The sequence below is a fragment of the Laccaria bicolor genome, genomic scaffold (assembly GCF_000143565.1).
Source record: "Laccaria bicolor S238N-H82 LACBIscaffold_16 genomic scaffold, whole genome shotgun sequence".
Classification (NCBI taxonomy): Eukaryota; Fungi; Basidiomycota; class Agaricomycetes; order Agaricales; family Hydnangiaceae; genus Laccaria; species Laccaria bicolor.
In genome coordinates, this window is record NW_001889887.1 from 934,736 (window position 1) to 954,906 (window position 20,171).

At 48.0% G+C, this 20,171-nt stretch overlaps 5 protein-coding genes across 5 annotated transcripts; 4 read left to right on the top strand and 1 right to left on the bottom strand.

The window, feature by feature from the left end:
• Positions 1–369: 369 nt before the first annotated feature.
• On the top strand, positions 370–1,780 carry LACBIDRAFT_328432 (uncharacterized protein; the record flags this gene model as incomplete). Its single annotated transcript, XM_001882334.1, has 3 exons — positions 370–494; positions 559–659; positions 1,065–1,780. 3 exons carry the CDS (start codon positions 370–372, stop codon positions 1,778–1,780), a joined length of 942 nt encoding a protein of 313 aa, XP_001882369.1.
• Positions 1,781–6,423: 4,643 nt separating this feature from the next.
• On the top strand, positions 6,424–6,717 carry LACBIDRAFT_299498 (uncharacterized protein; the record flags this gene model as incomplete). The annotated part of the gene is made up of 2 exons (XM_001882335.1): positions 6,424–6,620; positions 6,675–6,717. The coding sequence occupies 2 exons, from the start codon at positions 6,424–6,426 to the stop codon at positions 6,715–6,717; spliced, it is 240 nt and encodes a 79-aa protein (XP_001882370.1).
• Positions 6,718–9,339: 2,622 nt separating this feature from the next.
• LACBIDRAFT_236162 (uncharacterized protein) lies at positions 9,340–10,098 on the top strand (the record flags this gene model as incomplete). The annotated part of the gene is made up of 1 exon (XM_001882336.1): positions 9,340–10,098. The coding sequence occupies one exon, from the start codon at positions 9,340–9,342 to the stop codon at positions 10,096–10,098; it is 759 nt and encodes a 252-aa protein (XP_001882371.1).
• A 95-nt stretch (positions 10,099–10,193) lies between these two features.
• Positions 10,194–12,431, bottom strand: LACBIDRAFT_299500 (guanine nucleotide-binding protein alpha-4 subunit; the record flags this gene model as incomplete). Its single annotated transcript, XM_001882422.1, has 13 exons — positions 10,194–10,246; positions 10,297–10,330; positions 10,380–10,444; positions 10,498–10,515; positions 10,581–10,852; positions 10,910–10,967; positions 11,038–11,041; positions 11,095–11,150; positions 11,199–11,264; positions 11,317–11,369; positions 11,465–12,015; positions 12,099–12,173; positions 12,225–12,431. The coding sequence occupies 13 exons, from the start codon at positions 12,429–12,431 to the stop codon at positions 10,194–10,196; spliced, it is 1,512 nt and encodes a 503-aa protein (XP_001882457.1).
• A 5,100-nt stretch (positions 12,432–17,531) lies between these two features.
• LACBIDRAFT_299501 (uncharacterized protein) lies at positions 17,532–17,864 on the top strand (the record flags this gene model as incomplete). The annotated part of the gene is made up of 2 exons (XM_001882337.1): positions 17,532–17,680; positions 17,732–17,864. The coding sequence occupies 2 exons, from the start codon at positions 17,532–17,534 to the stop codon at positions 17,862–17,864; spliced, it is 282 nt and encodes a 93-aa protein (XP_001882372.1).
• Between the last annotated feature and the right edge of the window lie 2,307 nt (positions 17,865–20,171).

Consider the following 20,171-nt stretch of genomic DNA (forward strand, 5'->3'; position numbering starts at 1 on the left):
GGACACCAGGATTGTTTTTCTGAATATTCTGCACATCCCTGAGACTTCCATGACATTGTGTATGCCCTGGAGATAATATATTTCGGAACTCCTTCGCCTAATTTCACCATCCATTTTTGCCTAAGATGTCTGGCATCATTTGGCCCAATGATAAACATTAGGTGTTTTTACACCTTTGGGCCAATCTACAGCACCATAGTCTAGTTGCTCATTGGGCCCATTTGGGTAGACCTATGACCCATAGGACAATTGACCAAGTTGTACTTTTATGGTACTATAGGGACACCTATGTCTACTTGTGTGTGACTGTGAGGATCCATCCTAAGAGGGAAGCTCTCGTGCACCTGAGGGTTTGATGAAGGTGCAGAAATGGGTTGCGGCAGAGGTAACTTGCAGATGGACAAGGAACTCAGAGTTGGGAACAATGCCGGAGGAGCTATAGTGCCAGAGTTGGCTATAACGTCAGAGTTGGTTGGGTTGGTGAAAAGAGATATGTGTGTGGCAGGATGAGTTCTGGGCAGAATGAGGCATATGAGGGGTTGTTGGAAAGGTAAGTAGAATGGAGATCAGATCAGATATGGAGAATGCGGGAGGCAGGGAGGCGAAGGATTGGACACAAGTGAGATCACAAACTGAATTGGACTCTGAGGCATTGCCAGGTTAGTAACAAGATGGGAGCAAGGCTCAACCACATGGCCTATCACTGAGAGCAGAGCTCAACCGGGAGACAGAGATGAGAGACCAGGAACAGAGAAACAGCTCAGAGGTGCATTTGTAATATCAAGGATGAGGTAGGGAGTACATGACGAGCTACCTAAATATCTAAGGGAAGGATACCAAGGCAACCAAGGAAGAACAATAAGTACAATAAGGATGGGAGGAGACAAGGGAACAAGGAATCACAAGGTAGTGAGACAATAAAGGGTTGGGATGGGGGAACAAGGCATCATGGTGAAGGGTTTGTCTTGGGGATGTCTTGGCATAGGGCATGGGTGTGGGATGGTTCATGGCAGTGATGATGCAGTATTTACAGTGCTCAAACTCAATGGCTGCATCATCTTTAGGTGGCAAGGAGTTGGGAAATGATGACGTTGGTGAGGCACTTGGGGAAAGTGATGACTTTTGTGTGGCCCCAGAGTTGATGGTACATGACACAGGTGCTACTCCAACCATAAGTCCGAACCCTGCATTTAAGCACAAAGAATGGCAACAGGGTGTGGTGGAGCCACAGCAGCCCAATTCAGGGGAGTCTCAAATGCAAGGAGAGCCTGATGAGGAGGAGGAGTTCAATGAAGCGACCTTCACGTCTAGCTTGGACTTGACCCCCAGTGGGGGAGCCAAAGTATGCTGGTGGAAATCGAAGGATGTCATCCCCCTGCATTGGAGCAGTGGGCTGTCAGCCATTGAGCCTGGGTTGACGGCAAACACCACTACTGCAAGTTCAGTAGGGAGCTCAAGGGTACCATCACCACTCCCTGAGCTTGAGGGTACTGCGAAGCTTGAGGGTGGCAGTAGTGGCAGGGAAAAGACGAATGGGAATATGCAGGTGACCCTCAACACAAACGGACATGGGTATGCGGCACAGTCCAATGGCAGGTTTGGGGGTGGTGTGAATGGGATGGGTTTGCTTCCCTTGCCTTTGTCTATCCCTGGCCTGGGTGTCTTGGTGGGTGGTGGTGCATTGTGGATGGGTAGTATGGGTAAGAAGTTGGGGGAGTTGAGAGATAGTCCTATGTACATGTTTCTCCGATTTTATCAATTGGACTCTTCTCTTGAGTGAGACGGCTTTTCAATCATAAAAGGGATTATTCAACCTCATCCTTTTAGCCTTCTTTTTGTCTCTCCTGGCTCCTTACTGTGAAGTTGATGTCATGTATTTCTGTATACAGCTTCACCAAAAGTCAAAAACAAGCATCTGTGCTACTATTGGACATCTCACAAAGCATTGTCTCTGCATGGAACGCACTCACCACACCAATCAGGTCAGCTCCACCAATCTCATGTATGCTGAGCATGCCTCTACCTACCTTGCCTTTATCAATTTCTCGCCTCTGGCATACCTTTCTGGTTTTCTCAATCTGGGTTTGCATGAATATGTTCTCACAGCACCCCTCTTCTAGGGAATATTTTTGGAGCATTTACGACACCATGATTGACATTTCAATGTTCAATGTTTAGCAAAAACATACAATTACTTTCAATTTGCTCCTATAATTACAAGCCAATGCCACTACATAAGTAGCCTGCAGGGCCCCATGGATATGTTACACTAACTACTGAAAAACCAAATAAGAATCTATAAAATGAGGAATGTTGGAATATTGCAATACCTTTCTCTTCAATATTTTGGAAAGCCTGCTTGCAATTGTGGAAAAATGGTGAACTAACATTGTAAATATGTGAATTGACCAGATTCTAGAGTAGATAAGACTCACCTTGTTTCTTTGATTCAGTTCCTGAAGCATCTGTGTTGGCTTGAGATCTAATTTGTGCAAGTGATGCCACTGCTTGAATTGTTTTTGGATGTTCTTCTCCAAGAATCTTCTTTCTTACATCCACAACTTGGGCTTCCAGCCTGACTGCATCTGTGTATCTTTGTTGATGGTAAAATGTTATTGCAAGATTTTCCATTGCATCAATTGTGTCAGGGTGTTCTTCTCCAAGAAGTCTGTTTCTCATATCTAGAACTTTGATTTCAAGCTTCTCTGCATCTGCATATTTTCCTAGACTGCTATATATATTTGCAAGACCACCCATGGCCCAAATTGTATCTGGGTGCTCTTCTCCAAGAAGTTTGTTTCTCATATCTACAACTCTGCTTTGAAGCTTCTCTGCATCTGCATATTTTCCTAGATTCCCATATGTATTTGAAAGATTATTCATGGCCCAGATTGTGTTTGGGTGCTCTTCTCCAAGAAGTCTGTTTCTCATATCTAGAACTTTGATTTCAAGCTTCTCTGCATCTGCATATTTCCCTAGCCTCCCATATGTCATTGCAAGATTAGCCATGGACCAAATTGTAGCTATGTCATCTTCTCCAAGAAGTCTCTTTCTCATATCTAGAGCTTTCATGTTGAGTTTCTCTGCATCTGCATATTTTCCTAAATTCTGGTATGTAGTTGCAAGTTCACCCATGGCTCTGATTGTATATGGGTCCTCCTCACCAAAAGTTCTGCTTCTTGCATCCAGCACCAGAATTTGAAACTTCTCTGCCTCACTGTCATACCCTTGTTCGCTCAACAGTCTCCCAAACTTTTCATGAGCATCATCGAAGTATCTATCAGCCAGTTCTTTCTTTGCCATTACACTGTGCTGTATATTGGCCCTCAAATGAGTGACCAAAATTCTCCTGAATTGATATGGCTGCTCATGGAAGTCTTCTGGCAGAGAGCAAGCTAACATTCCATATGCTATCAAACAATATATCTGTCTATCATCTGAGGTCATTCTGTCTCTTCCCCATGCATGAATAAGTGGGTGCATGGTATAGATGCCTTTGAATGAAACCAGTTTGATCAGGCTAAAAGACAGTAATACTCTAATCCCCTCTTTGAAGGTGTAATTATCCCATTTTCCTGTGTTATGAAGCTGAAGCAGTGTGCGGTCTATTATGGAGCTTGCAAGAGGCAAGGCAGACCTTTGCTCATTATCTCCATATTCCTGAGTAGCAGCATAGGAAAAAATCTCTTCTGTAATGCCATCAAAATGAAAGAAGGCAAAGATTGCCAGAAGAAACATTGCACTCTTAGCCGCCTCAGCTTCTCGAGAATCATCACTTTTAGCTCTTTGCTGAATTTCTTCAAATGATAGCTCCCAAGTCCCATACACAGTTCTGTTATACTTTGATGCCCCTTTGAAAGCTGGGTAAGATAATAAATTTTCTCTGTGTTGAGAATATTCATCAAGATAGTCTCTTATGTCTCTGCCCCCAAAAGCAATAAAAGCACCAGCCTGATCAATGGCCAGAGGAATGCAAAAGAGCTCATTCACAATTTTGGAAGCCTCAGCTTGTAAGTTTCCCTGAGACTCACTCAAGAAAGCAGCCTTTAAGAGTAAAGAGATGGCATCACTTCCTTCCATTTCTTTCACCTCAAGAGAATTCTCATGTAGAGTCAAATGTCTTAAGCCAGAGTTGCGACTAGTTATCAGAATATTCCCTCCTAGCCCAAATGGAAAATATTGCTCAAGTTCCTCAGTTGTCAGATTATCAGCATTATCAAAGACCAGTGCATAGTTTCCTCTTAGAGAGCTAATCCACTGTAAAGCAGATTGAGGTGAACCATCCAGAGAAGAAGACTGAGCCTCAGGAAGGTTGCAGATTCCCTTCAGTCCCTGAGTGATTGTACCAACTGAAGATGCATCAATCCAGAAAACATGGGAAAAGCTGGGGACCAATCAGAAATAGGGACTAAGTAATATGGTGGGGTACTTACTAGTTAGACATATCCTCAATGAACCTCAAACAAATCTGGGTCTTCCCGATACCCCCCATGCCATACAACAAAAAGAATTTTCGAGGGCGGAGTTTATTGTTTCTTTTGGCAGTAAAATGTTTCTTCAGTTTTGCGAGAACGTCGGTCCGTCCCGTGAACCGAATACTTGAGTTTGGTTTTTCGGGAATCGCTGCATCGGATGTCGCTTTGTTGCCAGCGCTAGTGTAGTTATTGATCTGTGCAAAATACCGAATGATTAGTTTGCGATAAGAGGGCGCTTCACTTACATTGTCGCCAGCCACGAATGTGCCCCCTCTTATAACGAAGTTCTGAGCACCTTGGAAGATATGGTTTTCACTCATATTGGAAGTGTAGCAGATGTGGGCGAAGGGAAGAAGCGACAGCTTGCAACAAACGCCACACGTTGACCATCAGGCATCGTTCGCGTTTTGCCGGTAAGCGCTCAACACAGCTCTTTGTCACCTGTCCCAGTGGGCACTCGGAACCCGGTTCAGAGAAGCGTAAACGTTTCTGCGCAGGGGCAGATCATCGGAAGCTTGAAGCGCTTGAAGTTTTGGTTCGCACTGCCACTTGTTAGTACCTCTCCCTCTTCGTTCTTCCCTTCCCTGGCTGTATTGCATCACTCTGTCTACTCCCATCGTTCCCCTCCCCCGCACTCAATGTGAACGTGCTAACAACTGCTCAGAACAGCCAATCAACTCCTCCGTCTCCACCTGCCCTCAACCCTTCACCTCGATCAGCCGCGGGGTACTCCACGCAGAGCGTCTCCGACGATTTCCTTCAATAATGTTCGTATGTTTGATTTTTTTTGTGTGATCCCTCCTGACAATGTATACGCACACTTAGGCGCAGCAGCAGGACCAATCCAATCTCGTCTAACGTCTGCGGCTGTTCGCCATCTTCGAATTTCAACGCCGTCAATGGACTGGGCGAGTAGACATCAAGAACTTGGGATCAATGCGGTGGCGGGAGCTCGAGCCACAAACGTGGTGTAGATTCACGCAATGAGCGTGGGGGAAGCTTGCACCACCAGCAAGACGACCGGGACTCGTACCAGACTAAACTACACAGCGGACCTTCACGTCGAATCGATCCCTTCACAAAGCGGATGATGGAGTCTTTCCAACCCCCCTCTTCTCTCCACCCCTCTTCTTACCATCCTCTTGTTCCATCCCCACCTCCTCCCCTCTTCCCTTCTTTTGGCTACTTTCTGACTCTCTTCTTCACGTCGCTAATGCCACTTCCCCACAACTTCCCCCAGTTGATGCATATACACTCCCAACGTTACACGTCCACCATCTGCTGCTCCAATCGGGTCTCGGGACGCGTCTCTATGGGCATGTGGCATACAAAAGGACAGGTGTTTGCATGTCCTCGATCGGAGCCGTGCCGCTGCTCAGTCTTCAAGCCCGTTCTTCCAAGAACAAGGTCGAGGATGGAATGGTGGTAGCAGTGACTCCCTCCCTCCTTACATGTCACCCTCATGGCATCTATCAAACTCACGAAACGCGGTTCCATAGACAATATTTTGCACGAGCTCAGCCAACCAGTGTTCGGCTGATGAATTGGTTCCTCAGCTGGACGAAAGGGTTGGGGTTGGAACTGAGAGCTTCGGGCTACGCTGAAGGCATTTGCCTTCAGAAAGAGGGAGGTTGTACCGAGAGCCGAGGATTAGGGTTCCCTTTCGTTCGCCCAAGTTCGTTCGTGAACGTTTGGCCCAGAAGCGAAGACATTCTGCACAACGTCGCCATCGTCATCATACTCATCAACGACCCCATCTAAACGACTACCCGCCTCACTCGGTCCACGACCACTCCACCTTCTAGATGGAATAGCCACATCATCATCCGCATTTGCTTCCTCACCCTCAACAAGCACAACGGCAGGCATAGGAAAAACCTCGAGGAGACAAAGCTCCATATCGTATTGCTCCCTTGACTGCACCTTGGACTACTACACTTCAAGATCGATGAATCTAAACAACGCGGCACGCTCGTCTTTAAGTGGACGCGGTACGCAGTCTGGACATGTTGGAGCTGGATTGTCCAGGAGAAGTTCGGTGGGGAGGGGAAGCCCGGGTTTGAAGGGGAGACATGGGGAGATTCAGAGGATGAGTTTGCCCTTGGAAAAGGAGAAGGAGAGGCCGCCGTTGACGTTGGCTGAAAAGTGAGTTGGTGTTCTTCTTTTCGTTGTTCTGGCTCTTTTTTCTTTCTTTCTTAGTCGTATTTCTGGATGTGGATCAAGGACAAACGTCAACCATTAATCGGCGTTGTACGCGTTGAGCGCTTGTTCACCTGATGAGCCCCTTCCTTTTTTTCCCAGACTCTCTTCCACGAACCTACATCCGTTGGACAAGCCTTCGCGATGTTGGGGAGGGATAGGGCCATCTTTGCCCTTTCTCGTATGACCCGACAAGCCACTCATGAACTATCAAACGACGACCTTCAAGCCTCAAATCTTGCCTCCTTACAACGGCGCTCTGATACGATTTTCGTGGGCTCAAAGTCACGCTCTGCATGTCGCAATTGCGTTGTATATGGCCCGCCTCTAGAGGCAGAGCCTACGACCTTGTGTACGACCCGAGCATTCGGGTTGGTGTCCAGAGTTGTTCGCTCTAATCCTTGCCTCACCAAGGAGGGTCCTTTATGCATTCCCTCCAGTGTCCAATGCCTCTTTCTTCTCCGGAGGTTCTAGGAACAACTTGTACGCCCAACAATCCCGGGCTCTCCTCTCTCTTTGCCGTCAAACCCAGCTCTTAAATGAGAGGGTATCGAGGCAGGTCCTTGTTTAGAGAGTTACCAACGATCGGACCCGTGCCCTATGCGTTCACCCTGCCCATGATTCGGTTGGCGTTGGCAGAACGCCCCGTTCTTTGACCTGCCTTTGTCTTACCGATACCAAGACTCAATGCAGCATATGCTGCTTCATCACTGCACCCCCTCTCCTCCTCGCGCTCCTCCTTCCTATATCCGGTCCCCTGTCACACATGTGATTCTCTTATTCTTTGGATTTCGGTAGGCCGAGAAACCCCCTTGAAACAAGAGTCTGCCATGGCAGGCTGTCATCCAGGGAGTTACCAAGGATCAGACCCGAAGGAAAAGACCGAGGACGAGTTGAAGGAGACAGTGAAGAAGTCGTGGCGTTGACTTAGCCTGGTAGATCGGCGAGTCCGACCAGCAAGAAATTGGAGCTGAGTCACCCTTTGACCTTACTACAGCACGCCCGATTGGAAAACGACGACGTCATGCGGCAGTTGGAAGCTAGACGCAGCACAGCGGCAGGACCAAGTCAATCTCGCCTGACGCCTGCGGTTCTTCGTTATCTTCGAATTTCAACGCCATCAGGGGACTAGGTGAGTAGACATCAGGAACGATTGATCAACAAGGTGGTTTTTGGTTGATTGGAGATGCGTAGGACGATGGGAAGTATGTGATCCCTCCCTCGTGAGCGGATTATGGGCTCCGCGGTCACTCGAGAATCGTACGTGAACTAGTACTCCTCCTTCTGTTTTGGCTTTTGCTAATATACCATATAAGCTATCAATGGGCTATCCTCGACCGTTCCCCGCATAGCATCTTCACCGTGGACAGCGCCATCACTTCTCTTCATTGAAGGCACACCGGACATCTTTTGTAGAAAATATCCACGTCACCAGCTTTCTGTGACATCCTGAGGGCCGACGACAACTATCCCTTTGCAAAAAGATAAGGGCAAACGCTATTTAGTTGTTGCTCAATCCTCAAACGGAAGACCTACTCCTTTCAGCTGAATCCCCTTTCTTGCAGCCGCGGTCCCCCTCAACCGTCAAAGCTCTAGGCTTTCTCCTTGCTCCTTTGTTCAGTGCCTCTCCTTGCGCCTCTGTGGAGTACTCAACCATACACAGCTCGCATATCCGCTCCCCTTTGCGCAAGTTGAGTTCCATCGATTTGAGGCGGAACAAACCCAAAATTGTCGGGCCAATTGCCGCCTCCTGTTTGAAGACGGATGATGAAGTGGCATTGAAAGACCTATGAGCTGCTGATGCTGCTGCACATTGTAGGAGGCGATTGGGGTTTTACGGATTTATGAACCTCTTCGCTGGAGCTTTTATCCCCTGACATCAGTTCTTGTCGAATTTTGATACCTGTATAAACAAATGTAGAACATTCAGCGATAAACGAAGTCTTATTCAAGCGGGGGTTGGGGCGGAGTGGCCCATGATCGCGTCACCGCACCGCGTTCCACCGACTCCACGGCGCATCGCCTTTTATCCTGATTCGTGACATAAATATCTTTGATGGAAACTTGACCCATTTATCGCACCCAAAATACAAGTAAGATTTTGCCTTTGACTGATTATCCAAACACTTATAGAGGCCCTAACGTCTGATATTCTTCTATTCAAATAAAAACATAACGTCTCCATTGTCCAATATCCTATACAAATAAGATACATGATGTTTCCATGATGTCTAAGTATTATCCATGCACAACAAAATCAGCCCGGCAAAAGATCTGGAAAAGGGAAAGAATTTAATGGGAAGGATTACCAAACCAGATAGGTGGTCATCACAACAATGATTCCGACTAACGTCAATCGCCATCCCTGTACCTCAAATCCTCGTCTAGCGGTGTTACCAGGAAAGAATAACGGACTAGGAACTAGGACAGTTCCAGCTGGGGACGTAGTTTTAATGGTCGACGTCACCCCCTGTGAAAGCAAGGCGTGGGCAGCAGCAGTAGGTGTCGGAGCAATGCCGCCCGTACGTATTATTTTATTTCCAAGTAAGCATTCGAGTACCGACCAGTAAACAAATTGAAACTCGCATTGCAGTGTTCGCCAGCCTTCAGCTTCATCAGCCAATCACCAACGTTCACAAAATACAGCTTCGCACCCCCCAGTGCGATGACACCATCATATTCGACGTTCGGTGCTTCGTTGGCCAGGCGGAACTTCTCGGCGAGTCTTAACTGGGCTTCAAAGCCACTCTCTACTGTCCATCGGGGGACGGCATTCGAGGAACGGTCACTGAAACTCCTGCGGGATAATATGTCTATGTCGCTGAGACAAGTTGGCGGAAAAGAAGATGGCGGTATCGACCTACTTGGGTGGTGGTGGTTACCTGACCCATCCGGCTCTGCGAACTCCCCACGACGGCGAATACATGTACTTGGTCAATGCAAAGCGGAAAAGAAGAAGACAAGCCCGAAGTATGTCAGAGAACTGGAAGGGGTGCTTCACCGCTTTCTACCCTCAATCCAGCATCATTGGGTAAACCCTACCACGGCTCCTTCAACCCTCGACCCGGTGGTAGCTCTGCTGGTTTCCGAATCTCCATTCACCAAATCGACTCTCCTACGCGCTATGTCCTCGCCGATACCGTTCTTTCTCCTACACGTTCCACCATTGCAAGAATCTGCTTCTGAGATTGAAGCCGAACAGATCGAGAATATTGGCATGGCCGTGTGGAATTCAGCATTAGGGGGAACTCATGGAGTACTTGAAGGGGAAATGGAGGTGCGATGGGAAAGAGAATTGAATAATGGGGCTGGTAGACCAGGATTGTGGTGGCAAAGGGAAAGGTTGTCAAGTTGGACGCCTGACGCCACGTCTTCTGCAATGACGGACCTTGACGAAGAGTTTGAATTGAAGGCGACTCCTTAGAACGGTTATACATTACATGGTATCCTAAATCTACAAGACTACAAGGGTAACGTTACAACAAATATATAGTAAGACTAGTTGGTGAGCGGGTGGTATCAGGCTATAAGGTTCGTTTTGGTGAGATTGTCCCTCATAAGCATATCCTTAACTGTGTTTGACCGTCAGTGACCTGTATTGGCGAATGAGGCAGCAACTGACGATTGGATAAGATGTATTTCGTAGATTTCGTATCCTATAATGCTGTGAGATGACGTTCAGGTGAAAGGTTGATGCGCACATACGGTTACCGTCGTGAAATGGCAATAAAAGACGCGGGGAAGGGGCGATTTCTCCTTCAGAATACCAGCTGAAATTTGTTGTGAGCGCAGAACCAGCTAGAAGTCTCGGTGAACCACATACAGAATTTTCTTCTCAGATCTGTCGTATTCATGATCAGCAGGGTCAGTCACAAGTGAGGGAGGATGAAGCCAAAATGACGCAACAGGTCGATGCATGTTCGTAGTCATTAGGACGGTCTCCGTAAGACACCACATAATCGGCTATTTTGATCCCAGAAGCCAGTTTCGACTGCAGTATGTCAATCTTGTTCAAAAATAGGACTAGGTTGGTGTTCTTCAAAAGGGGGTGCGAGACGTTTGACTGAGTCTTCCTAAGTAGAGAGCGAGTCAGGGGTCCAGAACAAAGATAGAGAACGTATAGATGAGGCACCAGTCTATTGACTTTGTGGTCCTCCGCAAGTACTTGGTCGAAGCAACTGAAGTATCATCAGCGAATTGCCGTTATGTTGCTATTTTGGAACGATCGACCTCACCTGATTGGGGCAAGAAAGATGATAGCATCCGTGTCATCGAAGTACGGGACCCATGCAGCTATCAATAGTGGAGATTATTTCCGCCTATCAGAAGACCTGGAAGGGGAGAAAGGTAGGTGGATTTTTACCTCGCTAACGATTCATCAATTCAATTAGACAAAATGCTGTAGGAGGAAAAAGAGTACCTGTGATCTATGTCCTCCAATGTCGAAAACGCGCCAATCCCTGCTGATGTTATTCTCTGAGAGTGTGTTGAGTAAATCATAATCCCAGGATAATTGTGACTCACTCCCGGAAAGAATAAAGCGATGCTCAGTGACGCCTAACGTTTTCAAGCGTGCTTTCAGGATGTCATCTGGGGACCCCAGGCATGAGAAGGAGGAAATAGGCAATAGGAAGGGGCGTACCGTCAGTGGGTATGTATTGGGGAGCCGTAACTCGTTCCAGAGCATCCAAAAAGCTATAGTCACGTCAGCGATCAAGCCATCTGGAATCGACAAAACAGCGTACAATCCGGTGAGCTCCCAGACTCAAAGTTTTTGTGCCTCCTAGAACTTCTTCGTCATTGGGTCTTCCCATAGTCGTATCATATCTTCAGAACAAGCGTGTAGGATGCGACCGGGGTCATCAGCATCCTCCCAATTCATAGCCTTGTCTGTATCGAAGCTACTGCGCCCTACGTCCCTGCGTCCAAACGACCCTTTCCATTGCACAGCGGAGTTGATAGTGACCTCCTTCATGTAGTTTTTCGTGCGTTCGGAGTACGACATATCTCTCCCGATTCGTAAGGTTGCCTCCGTTTCACTAGATCCAGCCGGCGTAAGACGGCGAATGAGGGTCTCTCTGACTTGAAGGAGGGGGGCTAGACGTAATTTAAGCTTCAAAAACTCGGGGGAAGCTATCAGGTCTACTGCAAAATCCTGGGATCCAGACGAGGTTTCCTCTGCCTTTGAGATAGCATCGAAAATCAAGTGGATTGAGCGAACCACGTTGAGTTGGATCACTGCCCGCCACGACGCTCTTTCCGTGTGAAAGGTCTGTCGTGAATGGTCAGCGTATGAACATCTGAATGTGTTGAGGGAACGTGCCTTTGGTTCGTAAAGCAGCTGAAAATCTGTCCTCGCACGACGTCAGCGGGCGGATAAACCGTTGTCAGGGCGAAGCCTACTTTTCAAAGTGGTCGATTTGCCTCAATGGCGCGAATTAGATCCCATGTGGTCCGTGGAAGAATGGCATGATAACAGCCCACCTGATTCAATTTGACCTGTGATTCCAATGAGTTGCGCTCGTCGTTCGAGGTGAAGGGGAGACTCACCAGGCAGAAGAACCTTGACCGGTTTCTGCCCATTCCTCTCAGATGCGCGTTGTGATTCCAACTCCTTGTCAATTGAATCGGAGATGGCCTTCGCGTCTTGCTCGAACACAATCGGCCATGTCGTTTTTCAGGTGTTTCGTCTGGTGGCGGCTTGATGGCATTGGTGAGAGGGTCGTCTTCAAAATTGGGCAGCGTTCTAGCTGGCATGTTGCCGGTATTCGAAGCGAAGTGAGGTAGACCTCCAATTTGTGGAGGCTGCCGGTTTTGAGTGTCCTGCACTGGATTTCAATTGAATGGTTCCTGTTTTGTTCTGTGCAAAATACCAATTGATTACAGTGCTTTGCATTGCCGTCTGCACACCGAATTTGCGAAAATTGTGTTTGGTTTTGTATGTTCGTCACAGATTGTCACACATCAGGACGACTTTGAGAATTTTGAATTTCTCAAACCCAACTTTTGTTGCGCCTCAGGTATCGGATGAGATGCGCGCGCGAAGCATTGTTTGCCATGATGAGCAACAGCGTTCACCGCAGGAGATTGCAGGCCTTGTTGGATGTTGCGTCCGTAAGCGGTCTCTTACTTCCTGATTTGAGGGTCACGGTACAACACACACAAACACGATTTCCAAAACTCGTTGTGCAAACGGCAATGCAAAGCACTGTAGCTTGTGAGAAGAGGCACCACAGAGGTTGACTTACCCTGTCGGCAATATATATGTTGCCGCCTCTTATAACAACAATCTGAGCGCCCTGGAGGTCAGACATTTGGTTGGCTCACGTTGGAAGTGTAGCAGATATGTGCGTGGGAAGGAAGAGAACTTGGGCGCAACGAACGCGCTCCACACGTTGACCAGCTCGACAATTCTGTCACCTGTCCTATTGGCGCTCGGAACCCGGTTCAAAGAGGCGTAAACGTTTCTGCGCAAGACTCAGTTACATAACCCTATCCAGAGGTCAGTTTTCTTCGTATTAGGTGTGCAAGACCACCCTCAACATATGTACTTCCCTTCAGAACAGTTTCCTCCACAGCGGACACATCTCCTCAATGAACCCATTAGCTACACTCGTGGACACGGAAATACGATGCCAGACGCCAAATTTCGAAGCCAAAGAGGTGATATTCTTCCCCGCACCTTCATAACTTGGATCCGTCTTGCTGACTTCTCATTTCGTAGGATTTGTTTCGTTGATAAAGTTGGTATGTATCTTTGGCTCGACCTTTTTTGTGTGATCCCTCTTGACGGCATATACGTACACTTAGGCGCATTATTCATCTTCGGAAAAGCTGATTGAGGTATCGACAGCGGCAGGCGATCGGGAGGATGAAGTCTTGGCTGGCGCTATCATGATCACTCGTCACAATTGGAAACAACGACGTCAAGCGGCAGTTGGAAGCTACACGCAGCGCACAGCGGCGCGACTGATTCAATCTCGCCTAACGCCTGCGGTTCTTCGCTGTCTTCGAATTTCAACGACATCGATGGACAAGGCGAGCAGACATCAGGAACGAAGGATCAACGCGGTGGTGGGAGCTGAGCCACAAACATGGTGGAGATTCACGCAACGAGCGTGGGGGAGGCTTGCACCACCGACAAGACGACCAGGACTCGCACCAGACCAGACTACACAGCGCATCTTCACGTCGAGTCGATCCCTAAACCATCGCAGAGACAAGGTCCCTCAAACACAAGCCAAAGCAGAATGTACTACTCCTTCATTGGCTGAAAGCCGGCCTAGTTCGATCGTCGTAATTGAAGGGTGTGATAAGGTCTTGATGGGCGAGTTTTACGAGTTTTTCCTCGGTTGGCGTTGTTTGCCTCCACACAGCGGATGGTGGGACTTCTTACCATCCCCTTCTTCCCTCCCCGCCTCCTCCCTCTTCCGTCCTCCCTCTTCCCTCCTCCCGTATACTTTCAACCCGCTTTTATTCAGTTCTCTTATTCACGTCGTCAACGACTCTTCCCCACAACTTCCCCCAGCTGATGCATCCACTCTCAAGGTCACACGTTCACCATCTGATGCTCCGATCGGGTTTCCAGACGCGACTCTACGGAATTGTGACATACAAAAGGGAAGGTGTTTGCATCATCCTCGATTCGAGCCTAGCCGCTGCTTAGTCCTTCAAGCCCGTTCTTTCAAGAACAAAGTCGAAGATGAAATGGCGGTGGCATCGACTCCCTCCCTCCTTACGTGTCACCCTCGTGCCGATTATCCAAACCAAGAAACGCCGTTTCAAATGGCAATGTTTTGTGCGAGTCCAGCCAACCAATGTGCGGCTGATGAGCTGGTTCATCAGCTGGATGAAAGGGTTGGGGTTGGAACTGGAGAGCTTCAGGCTGCTCTGAAGGGAGTTGCTTCCGGAAAGAGAATCCAAACATTTACGATGGGCAGGCTCGTTGGACAACGGCCATGGCGAGGGTTAGGGTTCTGTTTTGAGGTGCCCGGTCCGCGTTCGCGTTCGCCGAAGTCGGTTCGCGAACTACATCCTCAACGCCGTCATCGTCATCCTACTTCTTAACAACCGAATCTAAACGACACTCTCTAGACATACTACCCGCCTCACTCGGTCCACGACCACTCCACCTCTCGGATGGAGCAATCACCTCACCATCATCCGCATCTACGTCTTCACCCTCACCAAGCACATCGGCAAGCGTAGGAAATGCCTCCAGGAGACAAAGTTCTATATCGTATTGCTCACCTGACCCAACCCCGGACTACTACACTTCAAGCTCGACAAATTTGAACAACGAAGCACGCTCGCCTTCAAGCGCACGCGGTACCCAGCAGTCTGTGCACGTTGGAGCTGGGTTGTCCAGGAGCAGTTCGGTGGGGAGGCGATCCTGATTTTATGGGGAGACACCGGGAGTTCCAGAGGACGAGTTTGCCCTTGGAGAAGGAGAGATGGCCATCGACGTTGGCTGAATAGTGAGTTGGAATTTTCTCTTTTGGTCTTTGTTCGTTGTTCTCACACTTTTTCGCCCTTTCCTTGGATCTTTGCTTGCGCCACGCATGTCGCCGTATTATTGGATGTGGAGGACAAACGTCAACTATGAATCGGCGTTGTACGCCTTGAACGTCGAGCGCTTGTTCACCTGATGGGCCCTGTCCAAGTTTTCTCAAGACTATCGTCCATGAACCTATCCCCACTGGTAAAGCCTTCACGATGTTGATGAGGAATTGCGCCATCTTTGCCGTTCCTCGTATGACCGAACAAGCCACTTATGAACCATCAAACGACGGCCACCAGCCCCAACTCTCCTCCCCATAACGTCGCTCTGGTTCAATTTTCAATTTTTGTGGGCTCGAAGTCACGCTCTGCATGACGAGATTGCGTTGTATATGGCCAGCCTCTAAAAGCAGAGCTGACAACCTCGTGTATGCGGTTATCCGATCCATTGATTCGGGGGTGTCCAGAAGAATGGCCATGGTTCGCTCCACTTTGCCAGGGCATTATGCATATGCATCCCCTCTCGTGCTTAATGCCCCCCCTTCTCCGGAGGTCTTAGAAGCAACCTGTACGCCCAACATCCCCGGGCTCTCCTTTCTTTTTATCCCCAAACCAAGCTCTTTAGTCCCCTTCATTGAGAGGCTATCTGTTTAGAGTTACCAACGACCGCACCCATGCCCTATACGTTCACCCTGCCCATGATTCGGTTGGCGTTCGCAGCACGCCGCTCTTTGACCAGCCCTCCTCTTACCGATACCAAGACGTGGGAGTACGCCCTCCTCTCATGTAGTATATGCTACTATAGCTTCATCACTACACATCCCTCTCCCTGCTTCTCCTCCTCGCGCTCATCCTTCCCATCTCTGGTCCCCTATTAAACATGCAATTCTGTTACTCTGTGGATTTCGGAGCAATGTGTAGGGCGGGAAACCCCCCTTGAACCAGAGTTTGTCATAGCAGGTTGTCGTCCAGGGAGTTACCAAGTATCGAGCCTGAGCCTTGCCACGTTTTGGTTGGTGTTGGTGTTGGCGGTGGCAGCACGCGCAGTTCTTTGACGTGTCTCTGTCTTCCGGGTACGACACCGAGGCGGTCCGTGTATGGATTCCTTCGGGGTATTGCACACGACTCTCTCCTCTAGAAATCCGGTGCTACACCCTTCCCCACTTATCTGGCACTCTTGACCCAGTGGCAGCCGAGGCAGGTCGTCGTTTATGGAGTTTATCAAGGATCAGCTCCGAGTTGTTCAGCGTTGATGCGCTTTTCAACGCTACTGGAGGGTATTGGGGGCTGGTTGTATGACGAGGAGCCATAGCCTAGGGCTCGCTCTCATTCTATCAACTCAGCAAGACACCCTCTGATAGACTGCCGTCGAAGAGATTACCGAAGGCTTGGATTTGTCCTATCAACCAAGGCGGGCTACGTCTTGCCACTCAACTACCAGGGATATGCATTCGTATATGCGTCCATCACGCCCGTGAATCAGTTAGTGGCCAAGACACGGCCCAGCCTTACCCTCCTTGCCTGTGGACACATTTCCTACATATGCGGCTCTTCTGCTCAGAGGTTACGAGCAGGTTGTTGGCCAAGGAGACGCAGGTATAGACTCATGGCCTCCTCCCTTTCCGCACGGCTATTGAGAGGCGGGCTGTGATCAGGGAGTGGCCGAAGACAATGTTCATACACGCATCAAGGCGGGCTTCCGCTTCGCCCTACTCTCAAATTAATGGTGGTGTGAATGAGATAGGTTCTCTTCCTCCCCCTTCGTCTATCCCTGGACTGGGTGTCTTGGCGGGTGGTGGTGCGTCGTGGACGGGTAGTATGGGTAAGAAGTTGGGGGAGTTGGGGGATAGTCCAACGTACGTGTTTCTCCCACTTTTCGATTGGACTCTTCTCTTGAGCGAGACGGCTGTTTGATCGCAAATGGGGTCCCAGGTCTCGGTTCGACCTCGTCCCTTTGGCTTCCTTTTTGCGTCTCCTGACTCCTTACTATAAAGCTGATGTCATGCACTTCTGTGAACAGCTTCACCAAAAGTCAAAAACGAGCATCCGTGCTACTATTGGACGGCTCACAAAGCATCGTTTCTGCGCTCCCACCACGCCGATCGGGTCAGCTCCACCAATCTCACGTACGCTGAGCACGCCTCTACCTACCTCGCCTTTATCACCCTCCCTTCTTGACGACGACAACGACGATACTATACGCATCGCAAGCGTTATGATCCCTGATTCCAAGAAACCGCACCCGACGGTCCGGCACGGTGGCTGGAACAATAGCACAAGACGTGGTCTCCATGGGCAACTTTAACGTTTGAAGCCAAACATTTTGTATGTTTACTTTCTCTGAGTTCAGTTTGTCAGATGCTTACTCTCTTACGTCGACCAGTGGCCGTTGACCGCCTCACGAATGGCCTTCTTGAAGGTTCAGCATCAGGACTCATGGGTCTGGCGTTTCCTGCCATTGTTAGCACGAAATCGACTCCATTTTGGCAGCCTTTAGGAAGCCAGCTGTCTGCCTCTGAGATGGCCTTCTATCTTACATGATTCAACGGTGATGCCAGTGCCAAGGACGAGGAACCCGGAGGTGTGTTCACCCTTGGAGGAACAAATTTGACGCTCTTTACTGGCGAGATTGATTTCCTCAATATGCCTTCGGGTACACCAACCTTTTGGCTTCTCACCATGTCTGGTTAGTGTCTTGGGAAAACATGCAAAACTGAGCTAACGTCGTCTGATCTGTGTAGCAATCACTGTACAAGGACAGTCCCAGAAGTAGCTTTTTAATTTTTTTTTATAATACCATTTGTTGTGCATTCATAAGCTTACAAGCTTTAGACCTATGCCTATGGCATCATCAGGAAACAGTGAATTTATAAGTAGTTTCTCAGTGAAATCCATTGCACTGGTAGTTTTTGATTCTCCACTGTAGCAGGCAGTAGCCACAACTTATCTGGGTACAGTCATCAACTGTTCAGTGACACAAACATTTGTATTGGCTGAATAACATCCCTCACACAGGAAGAAAATAATGGGGGGGGGTGTTTATCTTGAATAAAGCCCTGGTGCAGTTGATGGTAACTGAATCTGTGTGCTCAGATCTTGGCACTTAGTGTGTGCCAACAAAGAGGAAATAGTGGGATTGGATAATGCAGCAGATTACTCCACAAGACAATTGTGGTAGATTCTTCACACTCAAAGTGTTTGGACTGGCCAAGACAACAATGGCTCAAAAACTGAATTGTAGAAAATCTGATGAACTATTTACACTACACAATCTAGGGCCAAGGGGGCCCCGGGATGTCGACCTGTGACCCAAGGTAGGTGGGGGGGGGGACCTCCGGCACCTTAAAAAAATTTAGTACATAAGCTTCGAAAATCTATATTTGGGGCCCTGTAGCAACACTAGATGCATCAGTGGCACCTCCAATGCAGTTGAACGGTTAATAACTTACCATGGAAGTCAGTGTGTAAGGGAAATGAAAAATCTGTTGTCCCTCCCAGTTTTCTTGCTGAGCTCAGACTTGCATGGCAAAAGTAAATGTGAAAAAAAGCTGGATTTGTACACCTGAAAAGGGAGCAGCTATTCATTTTAAGGTTCACGGGTTCACGGCCCACCAGCCAGAAATTTCTTCAAAGGAGCGGTGGGAAAAACATACCCTTTTTGGACAAAAACATACCTTATTTAGAAGGAGCGATGGGGGGGGGGACGTCACGGATGGCTTACAAAAAAAAATCTACCCTGTGTTGTTTCTAAAATCCCGGGGCCCCCTTGTCTAGGGCTTTAAAATGTTTTATCTTGCCTAGTTATTGAGAACTATGGTTTTTGGTTGAAACAGCCCCAACACGACTCAATGACACAGTCACAAGTTACTTGATTGGGAAATAGCATCAAAATTTCGTTCGACTTAAATCTGAGAAATATTCTCCTCGAGGGATTGATGTCAATGCATATTGAGTTCTCGAGTCTTGAACAGAGGTTGTCCACCCATTTTTGGCTGTCAGCTGAGGCAAGACTGAGGAGAGATTTTCATTTGACCAGTAGACCTGTGTCACAAATGCTGTCACATTTGGCAACCCATCTCAACGTCGTTTCACACCTTTTGCTTGCTGACAGTCCCTACAAGCCCCTACAATCCTAGATAAATTTTGATTGACATTCCTTAAGGAAACATCACTCCTTCATCTCACTGGTCTTGAACAATCCCTGCCAAGTGTGATGACCAGTGACATGCTGTGACAGAGCATCACAGGGCGAATTTCTTGAGACATGGACTTTGTACCTTCCACAACACCAATTCAATATATTTTTTACAATGGGTTTGAAGGAATGATGTGATTGAATCCACTGAGAGAGTTTTCCATGTAGCAATTGTGTTTATTATTCCAAAAATGCGAAATCAGCCTGTTCTCCCTGCCAAATATGGCAGTCTGGAGAGATTGGTTAATAACTTTTCAACCACAGCACGTATAAACATGATTTTCGAGAGGATTTTACTTAGAATTTAAATTACAATCGATCTACAGAACCAGAAATTTTGTTTGTGGCTCCTGTGCCAAGATAGCCTCAAAAATCGGCACTTTAACATGGTTAAGGGGTAGTAATTAAAATTCTGGTTCCGCAGAATTAGAGCCACATAGTAATCGATGATTTCGTCTTAGCAAACCTAAACTCAAATCCTATCTGTTGTGAAGCCATTAGCTTGAGTATCCAACCTTAGGTTAATAGGTGTTGCATAGCCACCAAAGTGAAATACACTGTATATTCTTATACATTTGAATAGAGAATATCTATACAATTCTGGTGCACTTTTTCTCTTGTAAATCGGTGGAGGAATGACTGAGCTACATCGTTTACAAGTTTGAGCTATCCGGGAAAGCATCACCAGTCTGCCAAATTGGGAAGGTGCCTATTTTGGCCACCAGTTATAGATGGCCCAAACTTGTAAACGATGTAGCTCAGTCATTTCTCCACCGATTACAAGAGAAAAAGTGCACCAGAAT